The sequence below is a fragment of the Poromitra crassiceps genome (genome assembly GCF_964638095.1).
Source record: "Poromitra crassiceps genome assembly, chromosome: 20".
Lineage (NCBI taxonomy): Eukaryota > Metazoa > Chordata > Actinopteri > Beryciformes > Melamphaidae > Poromitra > Poromitra crassiceps.
The window spans coordinates 18,241,629-18,268,832 of NC_139637.1; the positions used below are offsets into that span (position 1 = coordinate 18,241,629).

Sequence of the window (27,204 nt, forward strand, 5' to 3'; positions counted from 1 at the left end):
ATGTCAGTCACCTGTTATTCCCACTGGTTATCTCGCTGTCTTCCTGTGTTAAAAGTGCATGTTTTTGAACAGAGTTTTATCGCATTTCTTTTTATCGATAGCTTTAAATGTTGTACATCGCCCTCCATGGCATAGTGAAGTACTTTCTGATGGCTTCTAGACGATATCAGGCCTCAAAAAGTTGTTTAGAGCCTCTTGGGATATAACTTTGACAGTAACGGCTGCCATTTATTCTAGTCAGCGTGCCCTGTGTTTGTCCGAGTGAGCACGGGGGGTGGGGCTTAGCGATAGGTCAATTGAAGCCTGGAAGTTGACAGGCTATTTTAAGCATGTCAGCAGATTTGAAGGGGTGGAGAAATAAGAAGTGAACTGAGGAAGTGTAAAGTGCATATTATAGTCTTCCTGACTGAACTTACGTGAGAACTTCATTCTTCAGCGGTTGCACACTCAGTTACACCCAGACACACATATAGTAGCTGATGATTGAGACAGAAGATGGAGATGCCTGAGCATGATCACATCTACGCCAACAAAGATTGTCTGGGACAAGAGGAGCGTCTAAGAGAGAGGGATGAGAGAGCCTTATTCACACCTGGAGGGAGCGACTATAGGTGGAGTGACCCCAGATCAAATACACAGAAAACACCACATCAGCCTAGGGTGACACACCAGCCTGGTGAGTAACACACCCACACAAACAGGGGGCGCCGCCAGGGATTTCGGGCCATCATGAAAAGATATCACATTGGGCTAAAATAATAACAAAATAAATTGGGCCGTTTGAAGCTAATTTTAAATTAAATTTAGGATTAGGCTGATGTCATAATTCAGTCTTACCCTTCTGGCTCTCCCCAGATCGGCAGAGGGTGGAGCAGCAACCAGGATAAATACATTTAGATTTGCACTAATGGGCGGAAAAAATGCTATAAAAAATCTGGAAAAAAATAAAAACAAAAAACTAAATTATTCAGTCTTATCCATCAATATTTTTGCTCCTTTTCTCATTCACTTCCATGCCACCACCTGCTCTCCCTGCCTGCCCTGTTGAATGATCATGCTCTCTCTCTCTCTCTCTCTCCTTCTTTGCTCTGACACCAGAGTGAACAACGAAATACTATCAGTAAACTCGTGACTAGAATTGATACACATATGGAGACCGCAGGAGTCTGTTATTAGTATTAGACTTGCAATGTCATTATTCGTAATGTCGTAATAACAATATTTGCTCATTTTATACCTTACCTCCATACACCACTCCGCAGTAGTCAACAAAAGTTAAATAATATTCACTAAAGATGGCAGAACATGGACAAATGTTGGCAAGAAACTCATCCTGAAGGAATGGAAACCCCCCTCCTCACCTTCTTTTCGAATGTGGTTGACAGACATTACCTCGGTTACGGATGGAGAGACTTAGGTTCCTGAGGACCAACTCACTTAAAAAATTCTCGGCCATCTGGGACCTGTTCCTGGCCTACCTTGATGATGTTAGGGCTGGGGTGACAGTAGCCGCAAAACGCGACTATTTCACTCGAGTACCTCTCCCATCATAGTCGCGCTCGCCCGACCCCTTTATCGAGGGAAAGTTGCACATTTAGCGATCTACAAGCTTCAAACATGCACCAATCACTAATATAAACTACGCACCTTGTTGCCACGGATGTTGTCGAGCAGGCCGCGCTGAGGCCGCGCTTTGTTAACTCGTATTTTAAGAAAGTTTGGGTTATTTGTGTGTCCGGAAACATTATTTTCCCTTCTCCAACGACTCTTCTTCTTTTTTGCTGCTCACCGGTTCAACTGCTCAACTGCGCCACCGCATCATGGGGTATTACATCATGTGTCAAGTATGGGGTTTGCCCTGTGTCGTTCTGTCAGTCACAGGTTTCTGTTGGGTGGCGCAGTTGAGCAGTTGAACCGGTGAGCAGCAAAAAAGAAGAAGAGTCGTTGGAGAAGGGAAAATAATGTTTCCGGACACACAAATAACCCAAACTTTCTTAAAATACGAGTTAACAAAGCGCGGCCTCAGCGCGGCCTGCTCGACAACATCCGTGGCAACAAGGTGCGTAGTTTATATTAGTGATTGGTGCATGTTTGAAGCTTGTAGATCGCTAAATGTGCAACTTTCCCTCGATAAAGGGGTCGGGCGAGCGCGACTATGATGGGAGAGGTACTCGAGTGAAATAGTCGCGTTTTGCAGCTAGGGTGACAGGTGACTCGCCTGGCTGGTTGCTCGTGGGCCCCTTGCGTGGGATCCCTTAGACAATATCTCATTATAAGTAACATATATACATTATAAGTAACGCTATAGCTACATAAGCACCTTAAGCGGCTTGTAGCACCACGTTGTAACATTGAATGTTGATAATGTTGGGTTTTTTTTCTGTGTGTGGCCTGTTCGTGTGTTTTGTTTGTGTACTGCTCAGAAAAAATTTAAATAAAATATTGAGGGGAAAAAATGGCAGGACACTTCTCTGCGATTCAGGCAATACAGACTACACCCACCTTTCTTCTTTTTGAAAAATGGAGTGACAAACTGTCGCCCTTTCTTTGATCTCTCGTCTTTCCTTTTTTGGCTTTAGCACGCTGCTGCCTGCTCCTGCTGCTCTCACCGCGCTTCTGTCTAGGAGGCTTCATGTGGTAGTCAGGAGTCAGGACCGAACCATTTAATGAAAAACGAAGGGGGCGGGGCATTGCGCAATACAGAGGGTGTCAGAGGGTGATGAGTATTATTTTGCCAAAACAAAAGAAGAAAATAAAAAGAAACCATTCGTTTTATTAGTACATTATGAATAAAATATTCTAATGATGACAGGTTAATATTGAAAAAAATCCCTACCGTTGATTTTTTTTTAGGGCCCTATATTTATATATTTGGAACTCTGGGCGCAGCGCAAAAGTGGCAAAATCGAGCTGTGCGTGTCGGGCAGCGCTGCCATCTAGTTGAGCAGCGCTGCTTGTGTAGGGGGCTTCAGAATTGTGCTAATCACCCCCCCCCATATGCCCATATCCTAAGTGTTTCTTCTGTATTTTGGATTTAGGATGGTTAGCTGGTGTTATCCATCCAGTGACCCAGCCCTGCAGGGTGACTGCAGTGTGTCTGCTGCTGATGTGTCTTCTCCTCCTGGCTGGCCTTATAGGCGTTGTGCTCCACAGTGAGTCATTCCCTCCCTCTATCACACATTAGATTTGCCCTCTTCGGCATTTGTAATTTTGTCTCTACCTAAATTTAACCACTGTTTTGGATTTCCTGTGCAGATACAAAGGCTGGTGGCAGATTAGAAGAGAAGCTCTCAAGACTAGAAGAGAGCCTCTCAAGGTGCAACTCCACATGCTTCGCAGACAGAAGCAAACTGCAGATCCTCAACAAGACCTGGGCTGAAAACGGAAACACTTTGTTTGAGCTCAGTGAGTGTGTGTGTGTGTGTGTGACGTGTGTGTGTGTGTGTGTGTGTGTGTGTGTGTGTGTGTGTGTGTGTGTGTGTGTGTGTGTGTGTGTGTGTGTGTGTGTGTGTGTGTGTGTGTGTGTGTTTACATTCATGAACATTTCTGTCAGGACCACTACACTTAATATTAGTCAATATTAATTAATAGCTATATGCAATATTTATATTTGGCAGTATGGCTCTGTTCTAGGAGCTCCCTGCACTTCCATGTGCTTACATGGAAAGCCTATAACAGGGAGAGCAGCAGCAACTTCTGGGAGCTTCCTGTGCTTCCATGTGTTACATGGACAGCCTGAGTCAGTAAGAGCAGCAGCAAAGACCCCCCAAAACAACCAGGCAAACCTCCCTGGCTCTCCATGTACTTACATGGAAGAACCAGCAGGAGGAGCTAGCTGAACACAACTTAAGAAGGAAAGCCTCTTAGACTGAAATGATAGAGAGGCAAAGTGACCGCCTACTTCCTGCTTCAGCACTGTACCAGAGATTTCTATCCACCATTTATTTTCCAATAGACATTTTGTCAAATGCTTATAAAAATAGTTTTACTTGGTCAAACCAAACTGTTCAGCTATATTTAGAATCGGAAGAGACCATAGAACATTTCACTGGGAACAAAACTTTAGAAAATATATAATAATATATAATATATAATATATATAATATTTTCTTTAAATCTGCAATTTTTTTACGTTTTGGGCCCAGTGAAATGTTATGCGGCCTCTCCTGTCTCTAAATATATCTGAACCGTTTGGTTTGAACCAGTAAAACTATTTTTATAAGCATTTTACAAAATGTCTATGGGAAAGTAAATGGCAGATGAAAATCTCTGGTACAGTGCTGAAGCAGGAAGTAGGCGGTCACTTTGCCTCTCTATAGCAGTGAAGGGCGGATCGATTTGTGTGCATGAGCATTAGTGCTTGTATTTGGTGCTCATAAGATCCTCTTCTCTTGCAGAGCGTCTCTGTCAAGCTGATGGAGGATGTCGCGTATTCGGCAACAGCTTTTACTACATTTCTACTAATGAAAAGAGCTGGGAGGACAGCAGGCAGGACTGCATACAGAGAGGAGCACACCTGGTCATCATAAACACTCTAGAAGAACAGGTAAAGAGAAAAGTGGCAACACGTGTTTCCCCGAAGTTGCTGTTTGAATGTAAAAATCTCTTTAGAGTATTTCATTGGATAAAATTTTATTAAAACGCTCATATTCCAAACGTTGTTTGAGTGATGTAATTTGTCTTTGAAACAATCCAACAGAAATTCATCAATTCCTTGAACAAGAAAATGTGGATTGGTTTGAGTGACCGGGATTCGGAGGGAATCTGGAAATGGGTGGATGGTAAACTTCTGAACAGCGCAGCCACAGGGTAAGACATTCATTCTTCAGTCCTATTTAACAGTAAACAGTCAACAGGTTATGGCCTGATAATGATAATCCATTGTGCATCTTATTTTCCATCAAGTAGCCTACAGTTGACTCTTTTCTTTTTTTAAACAGGTTCTGGAACACAGGCCAGCCCAATGGAGTCTACCAAGGTGAAAAGGCGGACTGTATCCACACAAATTTTCATCAAGAACTAAACAGCTGGAATGATTGCAGATGTGACTTAGCGCAAAACTGGGTCTGCGAAAAAGTGATTGACTTCTAACATTGTGTCATCTTAAATGAAAAAATGTGACTTCAACCCCGCACACCAAGGTTGTCATTGTCATTCACACAGAGAACGTGAAATCTCCTTAAAGGAACACTCCGCCCATTTTCAACCAGCTTTGTATCATTAGAACATCAGTAGTATATCAGAAAACTGTAAACGGTTTTGAAGTCTGTCATTTAATTTGACAGTTATTGAGTGTTAAAGTGTGGACTGGTCCACACCAACTCAAATGAATAACTCAGCAACTCTCAATAACTGTCAAAACTATTCATAATTCATCTAGTTTGAAAGTTATTGAGAGTTGATTTGAGTTAATGAGTTATTAATTTGATAATACTGTTCCTTTAAGGGATTGTCTTTTATTCTTTGTAAAGTACTTTGTCATCGATTTCTTTGTCATAGCTTCAGAACAGGAATGGCTGTTGGGACCAGGATCAGTATTTGTTAAGCATCCAGTAGAAGTGGAGTTTTACCAGCGCCTCTTTTCCACAGTCTCAACTCAGGACTTAAAAAGTGAATTTTGTTAGCAAGATTAGATTGTGCAACATCCTGCCTGAGGAACTGAGCTAAAATAAGAGATTAGACTGATTATCTTTAGATTGCTTATCTTTCAAATCACCTCAAATACACGTTCATTGATCTACTGTAGTTTTGCAGGTTTTTCATTTTCTTGTCGTGTTTTTATTTTTGTAATTTCTTTTAAACAATTTGTAACTCCTTTGTATATTTTACAATTCCTTATTTTATGCCGTATGATAAACTACATTGCAAACTTTGCTTTTATAAGAGAACAAGGAGAGAAGTGTGCTATATAAATCAAATGTATTTTGCCAACTTATTCTGTATTAAGAAATAAAATGTTTTTAGAAACAATAGATGGTCTTGATTAAGCATGCTCACAGCTGCTCTTTTACAAAAACAAATGAGCCAATCTGTGTGAGAACAAACAGAAGTGAACCTGTTCACTTAGGTTTGTGAGCAGGGCGATGCCTCAACCACTCCTCTAACAACTGGCAACCCTGGTAAGGTTACTTATACCTGGTGACCCCTTTCTGCTCTGTTTGTCTCAGATCTCTCGACCCACCGTCACTTCCCTTTCATCCATCCACCTTCCTACCTCATCCCTTCATCCATTCATCCTCACATCCATCATTCCTTCTTACGTAATCCGGTGCATAGCTCTCTCACGTCTCATTCTAGGTTCCCGTCCTTCAGCACGTCCTCCGGACCCAGACCAGCCTAACAGATGACATCCTCCTCCATCTTCACATCATTATACACACATACGCACATCTGACCATCTTTAATCTTTCAGCGATATATTGTTGTCTTGTGGTCCTTGCTACTAAACCAGCTTTCATTTGATCAAGCCCAGGAAATACTTTCACTAAAAGTCTGTTTTAGTACAGCAGCAACTTTAGCAGATCAGTCTCACTTGATTGTGCAAATGATATGGGAACTCTAAAAAGATTGTTCATTAACAATTTCTAAATTTATTTATGAATGCATGCCTAGGTTTCAAATGAAGAGCAGGTTTACAATGCCAGGTAGTTTATGCATCTCACATCAATTAGAACTTTAAAAATAATATCTTAACTTTACCTCACTGCCACAATGAGTGTTTCCTGTTAAAGCTGCTTCTTGTGAGCTGGGTGATTGGGTCAGGGGGCCCTGAGGCAGAGCCTGATTCATGATGCTGTCACTATCTTTACATTGACTGCCCTGCTGTCAAAGGGCTTAGTCATTTATATCAGTCACCTATAATACTGCCTATATGTAAGCTTGCTTTGTAGTGTAGCATTGTAGTGCAGGTTGGGCCGGGTATTTCTATGAAATGCCTATGCTTCTATGAAACCACCAGTCACATGTTTATCACACTTCTGTGTTTCTCTGAGAGCTGTAGCACAGAGAGGTGTGATAATGCCTATATGCTGCTATGAAACCTCATCCTGTTTAACACATCTCTTCGTTTGTCTGTATTCTTCACTGGTTCACTCACTCACACCCAGACACTCACAGTAGCTGATGATTGAGACAGAAGATGGAGATGTCTGAGCACGATCACATCTACGACAACGAAGATTGTCTGGAAAAAAAGGAGCGTCTAAGAGAGAGGGATGAGAGAGCCTTATTCACACCTGGAAGGAGCGACGAGGTGGAGGAGAGCGTAGTGGACCACTATGAAAGTTTAGACAACTTGGCGAGGGTAGTGAACTTCTATGACAGTTTAGGCAAGCATGAGGGTCGCAATCCCAGATTAAATACAGAGAACACACCACATCAGCAGCCTGGTGAGTAACACATCCACACACATATGAAAATATATCACATCGGGCCCCACCAAAAATAAATAAATAAATTCAACCCAGTCTCCAAAAAATTGTAAAATAGTAACGTTTTGGACCAACGTTGCTATGTTACAATTTCAGCTCCAAAATTGTAAAATGGTAAGGTTTTTTTTTCGGGGGTCTCCGACCCCACGGACCCCACGGACCCCTCTAACCTCTCCCAGACCCTAACCCTAATTATGGTTTGTGAGGGGGAAATGACAGATCGGTACCTATTTTTTACGTCATTGATATTCCTTATTGAACTTTGTTGCAGTACCGCCCAAAATCAGCCAGGGGACGACGTTGGCAACAAACTACAGTTAGCAGAGGAGAAGAAGAAAGTCCAGGGGGCGCTCTTGAGAATAAAATACGGTTCAAAGATAGGATTATTGTAAGAGAAGAAGAAGCGTGTCATGGTGTGTGTGTGTGGGGGGGGAGGGGTCTAACAGATGTTGTGCCAGGTCACTTGGAACATTGCTTGAGGGAAATTCCACTGATGGATGGGGGGGGGGGGAGGTATGAGTCACCATCTGAACCAGTTTGAACCGGTTCCTTATCTGTTTGTCCCAAGCTACACTTGGCTACCAGCCACGCTCGACCGCTCGTGCTCCAGCTCCAGCTCCAGTACGAGCTCTACGGCTCGTGCGAGAACACGAGCTCGACCGCTCATGCGAGAACTGGACCTGCACTCGAGCACAAGCTCCACCGCTCTTGCGAGACCGGCACTCGAGCTGCAGCACGAACTCGACCGCTCATGCGAGAACGGCAGTCGAGCTGCAGCTCGATCACAAACTCGACCGCTCGTGCGAGGACATGAGCTTGACCGCTTATGCGAGAATGGCACTCGTGCTGCAGCTCGAGTACGAGCTCCACCGCACGTGCGAGAACGGCACCAGCTCACACAGCATACTCTGATCATTGTTGTACAATATTGTTTTTTATTTTTGTCATTGGTCTCTCGAGCACTCTTGCGTGCCCGGCACCGTTCGCGAGTTGTCGGTGTCCGTGTCTCGAGCTCGAGCACCGCTCATGCGAGAACGGCACTCGTGCTGCAGCTCGAGCACGAGATCCACCGCTCATGCGAGAACGGGACCTGCACTCAAGCACAAGCTCCACCGCTCTCGAGCTGAAATGGCACCAGCTCACACAGCATACTCTGATCATTCTTGTATAATATTGTTTTTTATTTTTGTCATTGGTCTCTCGAGCACTCTTGCATGCCCGTTCGCGAGTTGTCGGTGTTGTCCGTGTCCGTGTCTCGAGCTCGAGCACTAGCTCGACCGCTCATGCGAGGATGGCACTCGTGCTGCAGCTTGCGCGCGAGTTTGACGGCTCAGGCGAGAACACGAACTTGACCGCACATGCAAGAACGGGACCTGCAATCGAGCACAAACTTGACCGCTCATGTGAGAATACGAGCTTGACCGCTCATGCGAGAACGGCACTCGTGCTGCAGCTGGAGCACGAGCTTGACCGCTCATGCGAGAACATGAGCTCGACGGCTCATGCGAGAACAGCGCTCGAGCTGTAGCTCGAGCACACACTTGACCGCTCATGTGAGAACACGAGCTGGGCCGCTCCTTCGAGAACGGCACTCGTGCTGCAGCTTGAGCACGAGCTCGACGCCTCATGCGAGCACACGAGCTCGACCGCTCATGCAAGAACGGGACCTGCACTCGAGCACAAGCTCGACTGCTCGTGCGAGGACACCAGCTCGACAGCTCATGCAAGAACGGCACCTGCGCTCAAGCTCGAGCACGAGCTCGACGGCTCATGCGAGAACACGAGCTCGACCGCTCATGCAAGTACGGGACCTGCACTCGAGCACAAGCTTGACCGCTTGTGCGAGAACACCAGCTCGACCGCTCATGCGAGAACGGCACCTGCGCTCAAGCTCGAGTAAAAGCTCCACCGCTCATGCGAGAACGGCACTCGTGCTGCAGCTCGAGCACGAGCTCCACCGCTCATGCGAGAACGGGACCTGCACTCAAGCACAAGCTCCACCGCTCGTGCGAGACCGGCACTCGAGCTGAAATGGCACCAGCTCACACAGCATACTCTGATCATTCTTGTATAATATTGTTTTTTATTTTTGTCATTGGTCTCTCGAGCACTCTTGCATGCCCGTCCGCGAGTTGTCGGTGTTGTCCCTGTCCGTGTCTCGAGCTCGAGTACTAGCTCGACCGCTCATGCGAGGACGGCACTCGTGCTGCAGCTCGAGCGCGAGTTTGACGGCTCAGGTGAGAACACGAACTTGACCGCACATGCGAGAACGGGACCTGCAATCGAGCACAAGCTCCACCGCTCGTGGGAGACCGGCACTCGAGCTGCAGCACGAACTCGACCGCTCATACGAGAACGGCAGTCGAGCTGCAGCTCGATCACGAGCTTGACCGCTCATGCGAGAACATGAGCTCGACTGCTCATGCAAGAACGGGACCTGCACTCGAGCACAAACTCGACCGCTCATGTGAGAATACGAGCTCGACCGCTCATGCGAGAATGGCACTTGTGCTGCAGCTCGAGCACGAGCTTGACCGCTCATGCGAGAACATGAGCTCGACTGCTCATGCAAGAATGGGACCTGCACTCGAGCACAAGCTCGACCGCTCGTGCGAGGACGACACTCGTGCTGCAGCTCGAGCATGAGCTTGACAGCTCAGAGAACACAAGCTTGACGGCTCGGGCGAGGACACGAGCTCGACCGCTCATGCGAGAACGGGACCTGCACTCGAGCACAAGCTCCACCGCTTGTGCGAGACCGGCACTCGAGCTGCAGCTCGAGCACAAACTCGACCGCTCGTGCGAGAATGGCACTCGAGCTGTAGCTCGATCACAAACTCGACCGGTCGTGCGAGAATGGCACTCGAGCACGAGCTCGACCGCTCATGCGAGACTGGCACTCGAGCTGCAGCTCGATCACGAGCTTGACCGCTCATGCGAGAACATGAGCTCGACTGCTCATGCAAGAACGGGACCTGCACTCGAGCACAAACTTGACCGCTCATGTGAGAATACGAGCTCGACCGCTCATGCGAGAACGGCACTCGTGCTGCAGCTGGAGCACGAGCTTGACCGCTCATGCGAGAACATGAGCTCGACGGCTCATGCGAGAACAGCGCTCGAGCTGTAGCTCGAGCACACACTTGACCGCTCATGTGAGAACACGAGCTGGGCCGCTCCTTCGAGAACGGCACTCGTGCTGCAGCTTGAGCACGAGCTCGACGCCTCATGCGAGCACATGAGCTCGACCGCTCATGCAAGAACGGGACCTGCACTCGAGCACAAGCTCGACTGCTCGTGCGAGGACACCAGCTCGACAGCTCATGCAAGAACGGCACCTGCGCTCAAGCTCGAGCACGAGCTCGGCGGCTCATGCGAGAACACCAGCTCGACCGCTCATGCAAGTACGGGACCTGCACTTGAGCACAAGCTTGACCGCTTGTGCGAGAACACCAGCTCGACCGCTCATGCGAGAACGGCACCTGCGCTCAAGCTCGAGTAAAAGCTCCACCGCTCATGCGAGAACGGCACTCGTGCTGCAGCTCGAGCACGAGCTCCACCGCTCATGCGAGAACGGGACCTGCACTCAAGCACAAGCTCCACCGCTCGTGCGAGACCGGCACTCGAGCTGAAATGGCACCAGCTCACACAGCATACTCTGATCATTCTTGTATAATATTGTTTTTTATTTTTGTCATTGGTCTCTCGAGCACTCTTGCATGCCCGTCCGCGAGTTGTCGGTGTTGTCCGTGTCAGTGTCTCGAGCTCGAGTACTAGCTCGACCGCTCATGCGAGGACGGCACTCGTGCTGCAGCTCGAGCGCGAGTTTGACGGCTCAGGTGAGAACACGAACTTGACCGCACATGCGAGAACGGGACCTGCAATCGAGCACAAGCTCCACCGCTCGTGGGAGACCGGCACTCGAGCTGCAGCACGAACTCGACCGCTCATACGAGAACGGCAGTCGAGCTGCAGCTCGATCACGAGCTTGACCGCTCATGCGAGAACATGAGCTCGACTGCTCATGCAAGAACGGGACCTGCACTCGAGCACAAACTCGACCGCTCATGTGAGAATACGAGCTCGACCGCTCATGCGAGAATGGCACTTGTGCTGCAGCTCGAGCACGAGCTTGACCGCTCATGCGAGAACATGAGCTCGACTGCTCATGCAAGAACGGGACCTGCACTCGAGCACAAACTCGACCGCTCATGTGAGAATACGAGCTCGACCGCTCATGCGAGAATGGCACTTGTGCTGCAGCTCGAGCACGAGCTTGACCGCTCATGCGAGAACATGAGCTCGACTGCTCATGCAAGAATGGGACCTGCACTCGAGCACAAGCTCGACCGCTCGTGCGAGGACGACACTCATGCTGCAGCTCGAGCATGAGCTCGACAGCTCAGAGAACACAAGCTTGACGGCTCGGGCAAGGACACGAGCTCGACCGCTCATGCTAGAACAGGACCTGCACTCGAGCACAAGCTCCACCGCTTGTGCGAGACCGGCACTCGAGCTGCAGCTCGAGCACGAACTCGACCGCTCGTGCGAGAACGGCACTCGAGCTGTAGCTCGATCACGAACTCGACCGGTCGTGCGAGAACGGCACTCGAGCACGAGCTCGACTCCACATGCGAGAATGGTACCAGCACACTCTTGCGTGCCCGGCACCGTTGGCGAGTTCTCAGGGGTGTCCGTGTCTCTAACTTGAGCACCAGCTCGACCGCACATGCGAGAACGGCACTCGTGCTGCATCTCCAGCACGAGCTCGATGGCTCAGGCGAGAACACAACCTCGGCCGCTCATGCAAGAACGGGACCTGCACTCGAGCACAAGCTCGACCGCTCATGCGAGACTGGCACTCGAGCTCCAGCTCCAGCACCAGCTCGACGGCTCATGCGAGAACAGCGCTCGAGCTGTAGCTCGAGCACACACTCGACCGCTCATGTGAGAACACGAGCTGGGCCGCTCCTTCGAGAACGGCACTCGTGCTGCAGCTTGAGCACGAGCTCGACGCCTCATGCGAGAACACGAGCTCGACCGCTCATGCAAGAACGGGACCTGCACTCGAGCACAAGCTCGACCGCTCGTGCGAGGACACCAGCTCGACAGCTCATGCGAGAACGGCACCTGCGCTCAAGCTCGAGCACGAGCTCGACGGCTCATGCGAGAACACAAGCTCGACCGCTCATGCAAGTACAGGACCTGCACTCGAGCACAAGCTTGACCGCTCGTGCGAGAACACCAGCTCGACCGCTCATGCGAGAACGGCACCTGCGCTCAAGCTCGAGTACAAGCTCCACCGCTCGTGCGAGAACGGGACCAGCTCACACAGCATCACAGCATGCTCTGATCATTCTTGTACATTATTGTTTTTTATTTTTGTCATTGGTCTCTCGAGCACTCTTGCGTGCCTGGCACCGTTCGCGAGTTGTCGGTGTTGTTGGTGTCCGTGTCTCGAGCTTGAGCACCAGCTCGACCGCTCATGTGAGAACGGCACCAGCACTCGAGCTCCCACCCGTGAACCCTTGCGCGCCCGGCACCATTTGCAAGATGGATGGGGATTGCATCTTTTTTTCAGATGATTGCATTTTTGTCAGAGGGTGATATTTATGTCAGACGACATTGGTTCTGTCAGAGCGACACAGACTTGTTGATATTCACATGCTTGGCTGGCTACCTAGTGCTGCTTGGTGGAGACAGAAGAGGCCCGTTGTCTGAGGGAGGAGGAGTTTGAGTGTGTATACGTAGCTGTGCCCCTATACAATTTCTGCACTTTGCTAAGCATGGAAGGACTATGAAGAAGGCCACCTGCATGGCTTCAACGTTCGGAAGGAGAACTTCATTAGCTGGGCATGTGTGTGCGTAAAAGCCTGCACCATCGAGAAATTGATACAGCAGCTGGGAATCGGTGCCAATCCCAAATGGGTTGTATCCTCTGATAAGCAGAGAGGACGGAAGCAGCTCCACTGCTCATGCGACAACAGCACTCGAGTCCCACATGTGTTTGTCCGTGTGCGAGAGAGAGAGAGATAGTTTCCTCTTTCTCTGCTGGGAGAGAGCAACAACACAGGGACTGAGAGAGAGGAGAGAGGGCGCGTGTGTGTGCACAAACTCAACTCAATCTCCGGCTCGGGGGTGGTCCTATGACCCTCCACCGACAAGTGGACTCTGCTCTCACCTATGAATGGGAACAGGTCGGACGCCAGCGCCACAGTACTGAACAACAAAGTGTACATCTGCGGTGGTGTAGGTGAGATACCTCCACTACATAATAGTAAGCCGAAGCCTGAGCCCTTGGCCACAGCCGAGTGCTACGACCCAGACACCGCCAGTGGATGAAGATCGCCAGCATGAGCAGTGAGCGTGCCGAATTGGGCGTCATTGCCTACAGACAGTGCGTCTACGCAGTGGGCGGAAAGACGCGCAGCCCTACAACACTGCGCAGCGCCGAGGCCTACGACCCGCTAACCGACGTGTGGAGCGCCGTGCCCAAGATGCGGGATTCACGCAGCGGCTTCGGCATAGGGGTGGTGGACGACGGGAGCACCAAAGAGTGGCACCAAGCCTGCGGGATGGGGGCCATAAGCATAGATATCAGCTGCTGTGTGTGTCTGGAGCATGCTCTACGAATGGACCCTTGTCTAAAGCTTCTCTCTCATAACCATAGATTGTTATAGTCCATTGTCATAGACTGTGTTGCATAGTTGCTCTATTGCTGACAAAAATGTGTTAATGTAAGTCGCTTTGGATAAAAGCGTCTGCCAAATGACGTAATGTAATGTAATGTAATAACCTGTCTAAAGCTTCTCTGTCATAACCTGAAATGTTGTTAAGAATGAAATAAAAACGCATACTCTGATAATGATTGTAGAACATTGTTTTTTCAAAACTTTGAGGAGACCAGAACTTTTATTACAGCAAGGCTGCTGCTCCATGTGTGACAATAAAAATAACTATAATGAAACATTTGTGTTATTAGTTTGGGTACATCGATCTATGCTCGTCTTACACAACACATTGGACCGACCAACACCTTTTACATGGGCGGGCCCCGGCCTGCCCGTGCTACACGACCAGCTGGACCAGGAAGGGGGCGGGGGACAAGGGGCACAGGGGGGAGTGATTCTAAAACGCCCCCTCCCCGTGCTCCTGCTCCTGCATATGTATATCTCTCTCTCTGGCGGCCCCCGGTGGCGTAAGGAATAAGTACGTCCTTATAGTACAATGTATCTCTCTCTGGCACCCCCCGGTGGCCGTAAAGAATAAGTACATCCTTCTAGAAGATTCCAGAAGATTCTATTTTTCTGGTGCCCCCCGGTGACCGTAAGGAATATTTACATCCTTATAGTACAATGTATCTCTCTCTGGCGCCCCCCGTTGGCCACCTTTCCGGAATTCCCCTTTCTTGGAGTGCTATATATAGCCGATATAACAATCTGTCTCTCTCTGGCGCCCCCATTCCTGCTGGCCGGAATGCCTATTTATATATATATATATATATATATATATATATATATATATATATATATATATATATATATAGATCTATGTACATGTACACCATTAGATCCTTATAGTACTATCTATCTATCCATCCATCCTCCTCTCTCTGGCGCCCCCCGGTGGCGATATTATATATAATATATAACTATTATATATATCATATAACAATCCACACCATTAGATCCTCATACTGCTATCTATCCGTCACCCTCTGGCGCCCCCCGGTGGCCGAAATGCGTATTTACATCCACCCCCCCCCCCACCCACATCATGCCACCTTTCCGGAATTCCCCTTTCTTGGAAGGCTATATATAGCCTCAGCCTACATAACAATCTACACCATTAGATCCTCATAGTGCTATCTATCCGTCGCCCTCTGGCACCCCCCGGTGGCCGGAATGCCTATATCTCTCTCTCTGTCTCGCACACAGACAAGCTCGTGTTCGAGCTGCAGCAGGATTGCTGTTCTCGCATGAGCGATCGAGCTGGTGCTCGAGCTCAAGACACGGACACCGACAACACAGACAACTCGCGAATGGTGCCGGGCACGCAAGAGTGCTCGAAACCAATGACAAAAATAAAAAAAACAATATTGTACAAGAATGATCAGAGTATGCTGTGTGAGCTGGTGCCGTTCTCGCACAACCGGTCGAGTTTGTGCGCAATATTCCTCTAGTGATATCTACATCTGTGTGTAAGTGAGTTCATTCTATCTGTGATGATTAACAATAATAAACTAACATCGACAAAGTCAAAGTTGTGTTTTCCTCTTTATTGCAAAATATATCAAAAGCACAATACAGCCGACCGCAGACAGCGAGCTCGGTGATACTGACAAACTCCTGTGCGCCTCAGTCCTCGAACACCACCCCAGGACCACTCCCGAGCCTGAGATTGAGTTGGGTTTGTGCACACACGCGCCCTCTCTCCTCTCTCTCAGTCCCCGTGTTGTTGCTCTCTCCCAGCAGAGAAAGAGGAAACTCTCTCTCTCTTTGTCTCGCACACAGACAAGCTCGTGTTCGAGCTGCAGCACGATTGCCGTCCTTGCATGAGCGGTCGAGCTGGTGCTCGAGCTCAAGACACGGACACCGACAACACAGACAACTCGAGAACGGTGCCGGGCACGCAAAAGTGCTCAAAAGACCAATGACAAAAATAAAAAACAATATTGTACAAGAATGATCAGAGTATGCTGTGTGAGCTGGTGCCGTTCTCGCACGGCAAGCACGGTCGAGTTCGTGCTCGAGCTGTGCGGTGGAGCCGTCGAGTTTGTCGTCGAGTTCTCATGCGAGAGCAGCTCGAGCACGAACTCGACCGGTCGTGCGAGAACGGCACCAGCTCACACAGCATTCTCTGATCATTCTTGTACAATATTGTTTTTTATTTTTGTCATTGGTCTCTCAAGCACTCTTGCGTGCCCGGCACCGTTCCCGAGGTGTCGGTGTTGTCGGTGTCCGTGTCTCGAGCTCGAGCACCAGCTCGACCGCGCGTGCGAGAACGACACTCGTGCTGCCGACCGGAGACAGCGAGCTCGGTGATACTGACAAACTCCTGTGCGCCTCAGTCCTCGAACACCACCACAGGACCACTCCCGAGCCCGAGCTTGAGTTGGGTTTGTGCACACACACGCGCCCTCTCTCCTCTCTCTCAGTCCCCGTGTTGTTGCTCTCTCCCAGCAGAGAAAGAGGAAACTCTCTCTCTCTCTCTCTGTCTCGCACACAGACACGCTCGTGTTCGAGCTGCAGCACGATTGCCATTCTCGCATGAGCGGTCGAGCTGGTGCTCCAGCTCAAGACACGGACACCGACAACACAGACAACTCGAGAACGGTGCCGGGCACGCAAGAGTGCTCAAAAGACCAATGACAAAAATAAAAAATAATATTGTACAAGAATGATCAGAGTATGCTGTGTGAGCTGGTGCCGTTCTCACACGGCAAGCACGGTCGAGTTCGTGCTCGAGCTGGGCGGTGGAGCCGCCGAGTTCGTCGTCGACTTCTCATGCTCGAGCAGCTCGAGCAGGAACACGACCGGTCGTGCGAGAACGGCACCAGCTCACACAGCATTCTCTGATCATTCTTGTACAATATTGTTTTTTAAATTTGTCATTGGTGTCTCGAGCACTCTTGCGTGCCCGGCACCGTTCGCGATGTGTCAGTGTTGTTGGTGTCGGTGTCTCGAGCTCGAGCACCAGCTCGACCGCTCATGTGGGAATGCCACTCGTGCTGCAGCTCGAGCACGAGCTCGACGGCTCGGGCGAGAACACGAGCTCGACAGCTCATGCGAGAACAGCTCGAGGACGATCTGGACGGGTCGTGCGAGAACGGCATTGGCGCTGCAGCTCGAGCATGCGCTCGACTGCTCATGTGAGTACACGGGTTTGACTCTCTCTCAGTCCCCGTGTTGTTGCTCTCTCCCAGCAGAGAAAGAGGAAACTCTCTCTCTCTCTCTCTGTCTCACACACAGACAAGCTCATGTTCGAGCTGCAGCACGATTGCCTGCAACACGCACCCTCTCTCCTCTCTCTCAGTCCCCGTGTTGTTGCTCTCTCCCAGCAGAGAAAGAGGAAACTATCTCTCTCTCTCTCTGGCTCGCACACAGACAAGCTCATGTTCGAGCTGCAGCACGATTGCCTATTCTCGCATGAGCGGTCGAGCTGGTGCTCGAACTCAAGACACGGACACCGACAACACAGACAACTCGAGAACGGTGCCGGGCACGTGCTCAAAAGACCAATGACAAAAATAAAAAACAATATTGTACAATAATGATCAGAGTATGCTGTGTGAGTTGGTGCCGTTCTCGCACGGCAAGCACGGTCGAGTTCGTGCTCGAGCTGTGCGGTGGAGCCGTCGAGTTTGTCGTCGAGTTCTCATGCTCGAGCAGCTCGAGCACGAACACGATCGGTCGTGCGAGAACGGCACCAGCTCATACAGCATTCTCTGATCATTCTTGTACAATATTGTTTTTTAAATTTGTCATTGGTCTCTCGAGCACTCTTGCATGCCTGGCACCGTTCGCGATGTGTCGGTGTTGTCCGTGTCCGTGTCTCGAGCTCGAGCACCAGCTCGACCACTCATGTGAGCACGACACTCGTGCTGCAGCTCGAGCACGAGCTCGACGGCTCGGGCGAGAACACGAGCTCGACAGCTCATGCGAGAACAGTTCGAGGACGATCTTGACGGGTCGTGCGAGAACGGCATTGGCGCTGCAGCTCGAGCATGTGCTCGACTGCTCATGTGAGCACACGGGCTCGACTCTCTCTCAGTCCCCATGTTGTTGCTATCTCCCAGCAGAGAAAGAGGAAACTCTCTCTCTCTCTCTCTGTCTTGCACACAGACAAGCTCGTGTTCGAGCTGCAGCAGGATTGCCGTTCTCGCATGAGCGGTCGAGCTGGTGCTCGAGCTCAAGACACGGACACCGACAACACAGACAACTCGCGAATGGTGCCGGGCATGCAAGAGTGCTCGAAAGACCAATGACAAAAATAAAAAACAATATTGTACTAGAATGATCAGAGTATGCTGTGTGAGCTGGTGCCGTTCTCGCACGGCAAGCACGCTCGAGTTTGTGCACAAGCTGTGCGGTGGAGCCGTCGAGTTCGTCGTCGAGTTCTCATGCTCGAGCAGCACCAGCTCACACAGCATTCTCTGATCATTCTTGTACAATTTTGTTTTTTAAATTTGTCATTGGTCTCTCGAGCACTCTTGCGTGCCCGGCACCGTTCAGGATGTGTTGGTGTTGTCGGTGTCCGTGTCTCGAGCTCGAGCACCAGCTTGACCGCTCATGCGAGAACGACACTCGTGCTGCCGACCGGAGACAGCGAGCTCGGTGATACTGACAAACTCCTGTGCGCCTCAGTCCTCGAACACCACCCCAGGACCACTCCCGAGCCCGAGATTGAGTTGGGTTTGTGAACACACACGCACCCTCTCTCCTCTCTCTCAGTCCCCGTGTTGTTGCTCTCTCCCAGCAGAGAAAGAGGAAACTCTCTCTCTCTCTCTCTGGCTCGCACACAGACAAGCTCATGTTCGAGCTGCAGCACGATTGCCTATTCTCGCATGAGCGGTCGAGCTGGTGCTCGAACTCAAGACACGGACACCGACAACACAGACAACTCGAGAACGGTGCCGGGCACGCAAGAGTGCTCAAAAGACCAATGACAAAAATAAAAAATAATATTGTACAAGAATGATCAGAGTATGCTGTGTGAGCTGGTGCCGTTCTCACACGGCAAGCACGGTCGAGTTCGTGCTCGAGCTGGGCGGTGGAGCCGCCGAGTTCGTCGTCGACTTCTCATGCTCGAGCAGCTCGAGCAGGAACACGACCGGTCGTGCGAGAACGGCACCAGCTCACACAGCATTCTCTGATCATTCTTGTACAATATTGTTTTTTAAATTTGTCATTGGTGTCTCGAGCACTCTTGCGTGCCCGGCACCGTTCGCGATGTGTCAGTGTTGTTGGTGTCGGTGTCTCGAGCTCGAGCACCAGCTCGACCGCTCATGTGGGAATGCCACTCGTGCTGCAGCTCGAGCACGAGCTCGACGGCTCGGGCGAGAACACGAGCTCGACAGCTCATGCGAGAACAGCTCGAGGACGATCTGGACGGGTCGTGCGAGAACGGCATTGGCGCTGCAGCTCGAGCATGCGCTCGACTGCTCATGTGAGTACACGGGTTTGACTCTCTCTCAGTCCCCGTGTTGTTGCTCTCTCCCAGCAGAGAAAGAGGAAACTCTCTCTCTCTCTCTCTGTCTCACACACAGACAAGCTCATGTTCGAGCTGCAGCACGATTGCCTGCAACACGCACCCTCTCTCCTCTCTCTCAGTCCCCGTGTTGTTGCTCTCTCCCAGCAGAGAAAGAGGAAACTATCTCTCTCTCTCTCTGGCTCGCACACAGACAAGCTCATGTTCGAGCTGCAGCACGATTGCCTATTCTCGCATGAGCGGTCGAGCTGGTGCTCGAACTCAAGACACGGACACCGACAACACAGACAACTCGAGAACGGTGCCGGGCACGTGCTCAAAAGACCAATGACAAAAATAAAAAACAATATTGTACAATAATGATCAGAGTATGCTGTGTGAGTTGGTGCCGTTCTCGCACGGCAAGCACGGTCGAGTTCGTGCTCGAGCTGTGCGGTGGAGCCGTCGAGTTTGTCGTCGAGTTCTCATGCTCGAGCAGCTCGAGCACGAACACGATCGGTCGTGCGAGAACGGCACCAGCTCATACAGCATTCTCTGATCATTCTTGTACAATATTGTTTTTTAAATTTGTCATTGGTCTCTCGAGCACTCTTGCATGCCTGGCACCATTCGCGATGTGTCGGTGTTGTCCGTGTCCGTGTCTCGAGCTCGAGCACCAGCTCGACCACTCATGTGAGCACGACACTCGTGCTGCAGCTCGAGCACGAGCTCGACGGCTCGGGCGAGAACACGAGCTCGACAGCTCATGCGAGAACAGTTCGAGGACGATCTTGACGGGTCGTGCGAGAACGGCATTGGCGCTGCAGCTCGAGCATGTGCTCGACTGCTCATGTGAGCACACGGGCTCGACTCTCTCTCAGTCCCCATGTTGTTGCTATCTCCCAGCAGAGAAAGAGGAAACTCTCTCTCTCTCTCTCTGTCTTGCACACAGACAAGCTCGTGTTCGAGCTGCAGCAGGATTGCCGTTCTCGCATGAGCGGTCGAGCTGGTGCTCGAGCTCAAGACACGGACACCGACAACACAGACAACTCGCGAATGGTGCCGGGCATGCAAGAGTGCTCGAAAGACCAATGACAAAAATAAAAAACAATATTGTACTAGAATGATCAGAGTATGCTGTGTGAGCTGGTGCCGTTCTCGCACGGCAAGCACGCTCGAGTTTGTGCACAAGCTGTGCGGTGGAGCCGTCAAGTTCGTCGTCGAGTTCTCATGCTCGAGCAGCACCAGCTCACACAGCATTCTCTGATCATTCTTGTACAATTTTGTTTTTTAAATTTGTCATTGGTCTCTCGAGCACTCTTGCGTGCCCGGCACCGTTCAGGATGTGTTGGTGTTGTCGGTGTCCGTGTCTCGAGCTCGAGCACCAGCTTGACCGCTCATGCGAGAACGACACTCGTGCTGCCGACCGGAGACAGCGAGCTCGGTGATACTGACAAACTCCTGTGCGCCTCAGTCCTCGAACACCACCCCAGGACCACTCCCGAGCCCGAGATTGAGTTGGGTTTGTGAACACACACGCACCCTCTCTCCTCTCTCTCAGTCCCCGTGTTGTTGCTCTCTCCCAGCAGAGAAAGAGGAAACTCTCTCTCTCTCTCTCTGGCTCGCACACAGACAAGCTCATGTTCGAGCTGCAGCACGATTGCCTATTCTCGCATGAGCGGTCGAGCTGGTGCTCGAACTCAAGACACGGACACCGACAACACAGACAACTCGAGAACGGTGCCGGGCACGCAAGAGTGCTCAAAAGACCAATGACAAAAATAAAAAACAATATTGTACAAGAATGATCAGAGTATGCTGTGTGAGCTGGTGCCGTTCTCGCACGGCAAGCACGGTCGAGTTCGTGCTCGAGCTGTGCGGTGGAGCCGTCAAGTTTGTCGTCGAGTTCTCATGCTCGAGCAGCTCGAGCACGAACACGAGCGGTCGTGCGAGAACGGCACCAGCTCATACAGCATTCTCTGATCATTCTTGTACAATATTGTTTTTTTAATTTGTCATTGGTCTCTCGAGCACTCTTGCGTGCCTGGCACCGTTCGCGATGTGTCGGTGTTGTCCGTGTCCGTGTCTCGAGCTCGAGCACCAGCTCGACCACTCATGTGAGCACGACACTCGTGCTGCAGCTCGAGCACGAGCTTGACGGCTCGGGCGAGAACACGAGCTCGACAGCTCATGCGAGAACAGCTCGAGGACGATCTCGACGGGTCGTGCGAGAACGGGATTGGCGCTGCAGCTCGAGCATGCGCTCGACTGCTCATGTGAGGACACGGGCTCGACTCTCTCTCAGTCCCCGTGTTGTTGCTCTCTCCCACCAGAGAAAGAGGAAACTCTCTCTCTCTCTCTCGCACACAGACAAGCTCGTGTTCGAGCTGCAGCACGATTGCCGTTCTTGCATGAGCGGTCGAGCTGGTGCTCGAGCTCAAGACACGGACACCGACAACACAGACAACTCGAGAACGGTGCGAGGCACGCAAGAGTGCTCAAAAGACCAATGACAAAAATAAAAAACAATATTGTACAAGAATGATCAGAGTATGCTGTGTGAGCTGGTGCCGTTCTCGCACGGCAAGCACGGTCGAGTTCGTGCTCGAGCTGTGCGGTGGAGCCGTCAAGTTTGTCGTCGAGTTATCATGCTCGAGCAGCTCGAGCACGAACACGAGCGGTCGTGCGAGAACGGCACCAGCTCATACAGCATTCTCTGATCATTCTTGTACAATATTGTTTTTTAAATTTGTCATTGGTCTCTCGAGCACTCTTGCGTGCCTGGCACCGTTCGCGATGTGTCGGTGTTGTCCGTGTCCGTGTCTCGAGCTCGAGCACCAGCTCGACCACTCATGTGAGCACGACACTCGTGCTGCAGCTCGAGCACGAGCTTGACGGCTCGGGCGAGAACACAAGCTCGACAGCTCATGCGAGAACAGCTCGAGGACGATCTCGACGGGTCGTGCGAGAACGGCATTGGCGCTGCAGCTCGAGCATGCGCTCGACTGCTCATGTGAGTACACGGGCTCGACTCTCTCTCAGTCCCCGTGTTGTTGCTCTCTCCCACCAGAGAAAGAGGAAACTCTCTCTCTCTCTCTCTGTCTCGCACACAGACAAGCTCGTGTTCGAGCTGCAGCACGATTGCCGTTCTCGCATGAGCGGTCGAACTGGTGCTCAAGCTCAAGACACGGACACCGACAACACAGACAACTCGAGAACGGTGCCAGGCACGCAAGAGTGCTCAAAAGACCAATGACAAAAATAAAAAACAATATTGTACAAGAATGATCAGAGTATGCTGTGTGAGCTGGTGCCGTTCTCGCACGGCAAGCACGGTCGAGTTCGTGCTCGAGCTGTGCGGTGGAGCCGTCGAGTTTGTCGTCGAGATCTCATGCTCCAGCAGCTCGAGCACGAACACGACCGGTCGTGCGAGAACGGCACCAGCTCACACAGCATTCTCTGATCATTCTTGTACAATATTGTTTTTTAAATTTGTCATTGGTCTCTCGAGCACTCTTGCGTGCCCGGCACCATTCGCGATGTGTCGGTGTTGTTGGTGTCCGTGTCTCGAGCTCGAGCACCAGCTCGAGCGCTCATGTGAGAACGACACTCGTGTGTCAACTGCTCATGTGAGTACACAGGCTCGACTCTCTCTCAGTCCCCGTGTTGTTGCTCTGTTCCAGCAGAGAAAGAGGAAACTCTCTCTCCCTCTCTCTGTCTCGCACACAGACAAGCTCGTGTTCGAGCTGCAGCACGATTGCTGTACTCGCATGAGCGGTCGAGCTGGTGCTCGAGCTCAAGACACGGACACCGACAACACAGACAACTCGCGAATGGTGCCGGGCACGCAAGAGTGCTCGAAATACCAATGACAAAAATAAAAAACAATATTGTACAAGAATGATCAGAGTGTGCTGTGTGAGCTAGTGCCGTTCTCGCACAACCGGTCGAGTTTGTGCGCAAGATTCCTCTAGTGATCTCTACATCTGTGTGTAAGTGAGTTAATTCCACCTGTGATGAATAACAATAATAAACTAACATCGACAAAGTCAAAGTTGTGTTTTCCTCTTTATTGCAAAATATATCAAAAGCACAATACAGCGGACCGGAGACAGCGAGCTCGGTGATACTGACAAACTCCTGTGCGCCTCAGTCCTTGAACACCACCCCAGGACCACTCCCGAGGCCGAGATTGAGTTGGGTTTGTGCACACACACGCGCCCTCTCTCCCCTGTCTCAGTCCCCGTGTTGTTGCTCTCTCCCAGCAGAGAAAGAGGAAACTCTCTCTCTCTCTCTCTGTCTCGCACACAGACAAGCTTGTGTTCGAGCTGCAGCAGGATTGCTGTTCTCGCATGAGCGGTCGAGCTGGTGCTTGAGCTCAAGACACGGACACCGACAACACAGACAACTTGCGAATGGTGCCGGGCACGCAAGAGTGCTCGAAAGACAAATGACAAAAATAAAAAACAATATTGTACAAGAATGATCAGAGTATGCTGTGTGAGCTGGTGCCGTTCTCGCACAACCGGTCGAGTTCGTGCTCGAGCTGTGCGGTGGAGCCGTCGAGTTCGTCGTCGAGTTCTCATGTGAGAGCAGCTCAAACAGGAACTCGACCGGTCGTGCGAGAACTGCACCAGCTCACACAGCATTCTCTGATCATTCTTGTACAATATTGTTTTTTATTTTTGTCATTGGTCTGTCAAGCACTCTTGCGTGCCCGGCACCGTTCGCGAGGTGTCCGTGTCCGTGTCTCGAGCTCGAGCACCAGCTCGACCGCTCATGCGAGAACGGCACTCGTGCTGCCGACCGGAGACAGCGAGCTCGGTGATACTGACAAACTCCTGTGGGCCTCAGTCCTCGAACACCACCCCAGGACCACTCCCGAGCCCGAGATTGAGTTGGGTTTGTGCACACACACGCGCCCTTTCTCCTCTCTCTCAGTCCCTGTGTTGTTGCTCTCTCCCAGCAGAGAAAGAGGAAACTCTCTCTCTCTCTCTGGCTCGCACACAGACAAGCTCGTGTTCAAGCTGCAGCACGATTACCATTCTCGCATGAGCGGTCGAGCTGGTGCTCGAGCTCAAGACACGGAGACCGACAACACAGACAACTTGAGAACGGTGCCGGGCACGCAAGAGTGCTCAAAAGACCAATGACAAAAATAAAAAACAATATTGTACAAGAATGATCAGAGTATGCTGTGTGAGCTGGTGCCGTTCTCGCACGGCAAGCACGTTCGAGTTTGTGCTCCAGCTGTGCGGTGGAGCCGTCGAGTTCGTCGTCGAGATCTCATGCTTGAGCAGCTCGAGCACGAACACGACCGGTCGTGCGAGAACGGCACCAGCTCACACAGCATTCTCTGATCATTCTTGTACAATACTGTTTTTTAAATTTGCCATTGGTCTCTCGAGCACTCTTGCGTGCCCGGCACCGTTCGCGATGTGTCGGTGTTGTCGTTGTCCGTGTCTCGAGCTCGAGCACCAGCTCGACCGCTCATGTGAGAACGACACTCGTGCTGCAGCTCGAGCACCAGCTCGACGGCTCGGGCGAGAACACGAGCTCGACAGCTCATGCGAGAACAGCTCGAGGACGATCTCGACGGGTCATGCGAGAACGTCATTGGCGCTGCAGCTCGAGCATGCGCTCGACTGCTCATGTGAGTACACGGGCTCGACTCTCTCTCAGTCCCCGTGTTGTTGCTCTCTTCCAGCAGAGAAAGAGGAAACTCTCTCTCTCTCTCTCTCTGTCTCGCACACAGACAAGCTCGTGTTTGAGCTGCAGCGAGAATGGCACTCGAGCATGAGCTCGACCGCACATGCGAGAACAGCTCGAGCATGAACTCGACCGGTCGTGCGAGAATGGCACCAGCTCACACAGCATACTCTGATCATTCTTGTACAATACTGTTTTTTATTTTTGTCATTGGTCTCTCGAGCACTCTTGCCTGCCCGGCACCGTTCGCGAGTTGTCGGTGTTGTCGGTGTCTGTGTCTCGAGCTCGAGCACCAGCTCGACCGCTCATGCGAGAACGGGACCTGCACTCAACACTCTCTAACAATATATCTTTGCAAGTTACAGAATAATTATCTACGCTATCCCCAGTTATAAAGGAATGCACGATATGTATGACTAGGCTTAGCCAATTGACAGCGCCAGTGCGTATGGGTCTGTAAGACATATCCCATTAAACAACGTTAATTTCGATGCATAACATTGCTTATCACTAGGCGATAAGCTGTGGTAGTAAGCCGAGAACTGCATTTTAAAACTAAAATATAACTGTGTGTTGCAGATGGGCATAGAGCAGTCCTGACAGCGGGGCTTTTTCACTGTCTGTGAATGCTGGGCTGACGGCTTTCTGCCTACACGATGCGCGCGCAGCTTGCTTTGTTGTCATTGTGACGTAGGCGTATAATTGGTCTATAGTACAATGTATCTCTCTCTGGCGCCCCCCGGTGGCTGTAAAGAATAAGTACGTCCTTCTAGAAGATTCCAGAAGATTATATTTCTCTGGTGCCCCCCGGTGGCCGTAAGGAATAATTACGTCCTTATAGTACAATGTATCTCTCTCTGGCGCCCCCCGTTGGCCACCTTTCCGGAATTCCCCTTTCTTGGAGTGCTATATATAGCCGATATAACAATCTGTCTCTCTCTGGCGCCCCCGCCCCTGCTGGCCGGAATGCCTATATATATATATATATATATATATGTATATATATATAGATCTATGTACATGTACACCATTAGATCCTTATAGTACTATCTATCTATCCATCCATCCTCCTCTCTCTGGCGCCACCCGGTGGCGATATTATATATAATATATAACTATTATATATATCATATAACAATCTACACCATTAGATCCTCATACTGCTATCTATCCGTCACCCTCTGGCGCCCCCCGGTGGCCGAAATGCGTATTTACATCCCCCCCTCCCCACCCCCACCCCACCCACATCATGCCACCTTTCCGGAATTCCCCTTTCTTGGAAGGCTATATATAGCCTCAGCCGACATAACAATCTACACCATTAGATCCTCATAGTGCTATCTATCCGTCGCCCTCTGGCGCCCCCCGGTGGCCGGAATGCCTATATATATATACATATCTACATCTACATCCACATCTACACATATCCTTACAGTGCTATCTATTCCTCGCCCTCTGGTGCCCCCCGGTGGCCGGGATGCGTATACACCCCCCCCCCACACCACAACCCCACACCCCCACCCCACCAACACACAGCCTTACATAACATGAGGAATTCCCCTCCCTCTGCCGCCCCCCGGTGGACGCAACGGCCCCCGGTGGCCGTAAGGAATAATTACGTCCTTATAGTACAATGTATCTCTCTCTGGCGCCCCCCGGTGGACGGGATGCCTATCCACACCCCCCCCCCCCCCCCCCCCCCCACCACCACACCCACACACCCCCACCCCACCCACACACAGCCTTACATAACAGCCGGAATTCCCATAAAGGTCAAATAAATAAAAAGAAAAAAAATATTTATATATATTCATCTGATGAACACGATTCATCTGGATGTGTGTGGGTCTGTGGGAGAGTTGGAGCCCGGTTTCGT

General features: G+C 50.7%; 1 protein-coding gene across 1 annotated transcript; it reads left to right on the plus strand.

Moving 5' to 3' along the window:
• Positions 1-560: 560 nt before the first annotated feature.
• LOC310794422 (CD209 antigen-like protein 2) lies at positions 561-5,331 on the plus strand. Its single transcript, XM_083656424.1, has 6 exons — positions 561-676; positions 3,039-3,152; positions 3,256-3,405; positions 4,398-4,546; positions 4,700-4,809; positions 4,941-5,331. Exons 2-6 carry the CDS (start codon positions 3,107-3,109, stop codon positions 5,089-5,091), a joined length of 606 nt encoding a protein of 201 aa, XP_083512550.1. The 5' UTR covers positions 561-676; positions 3,039-3,106; the 3' UTR covers positions 5,092-5,331.
• The last annotated feature ends 21,873 nt before the right edge of the window (positions 5,332-27,204 follow it).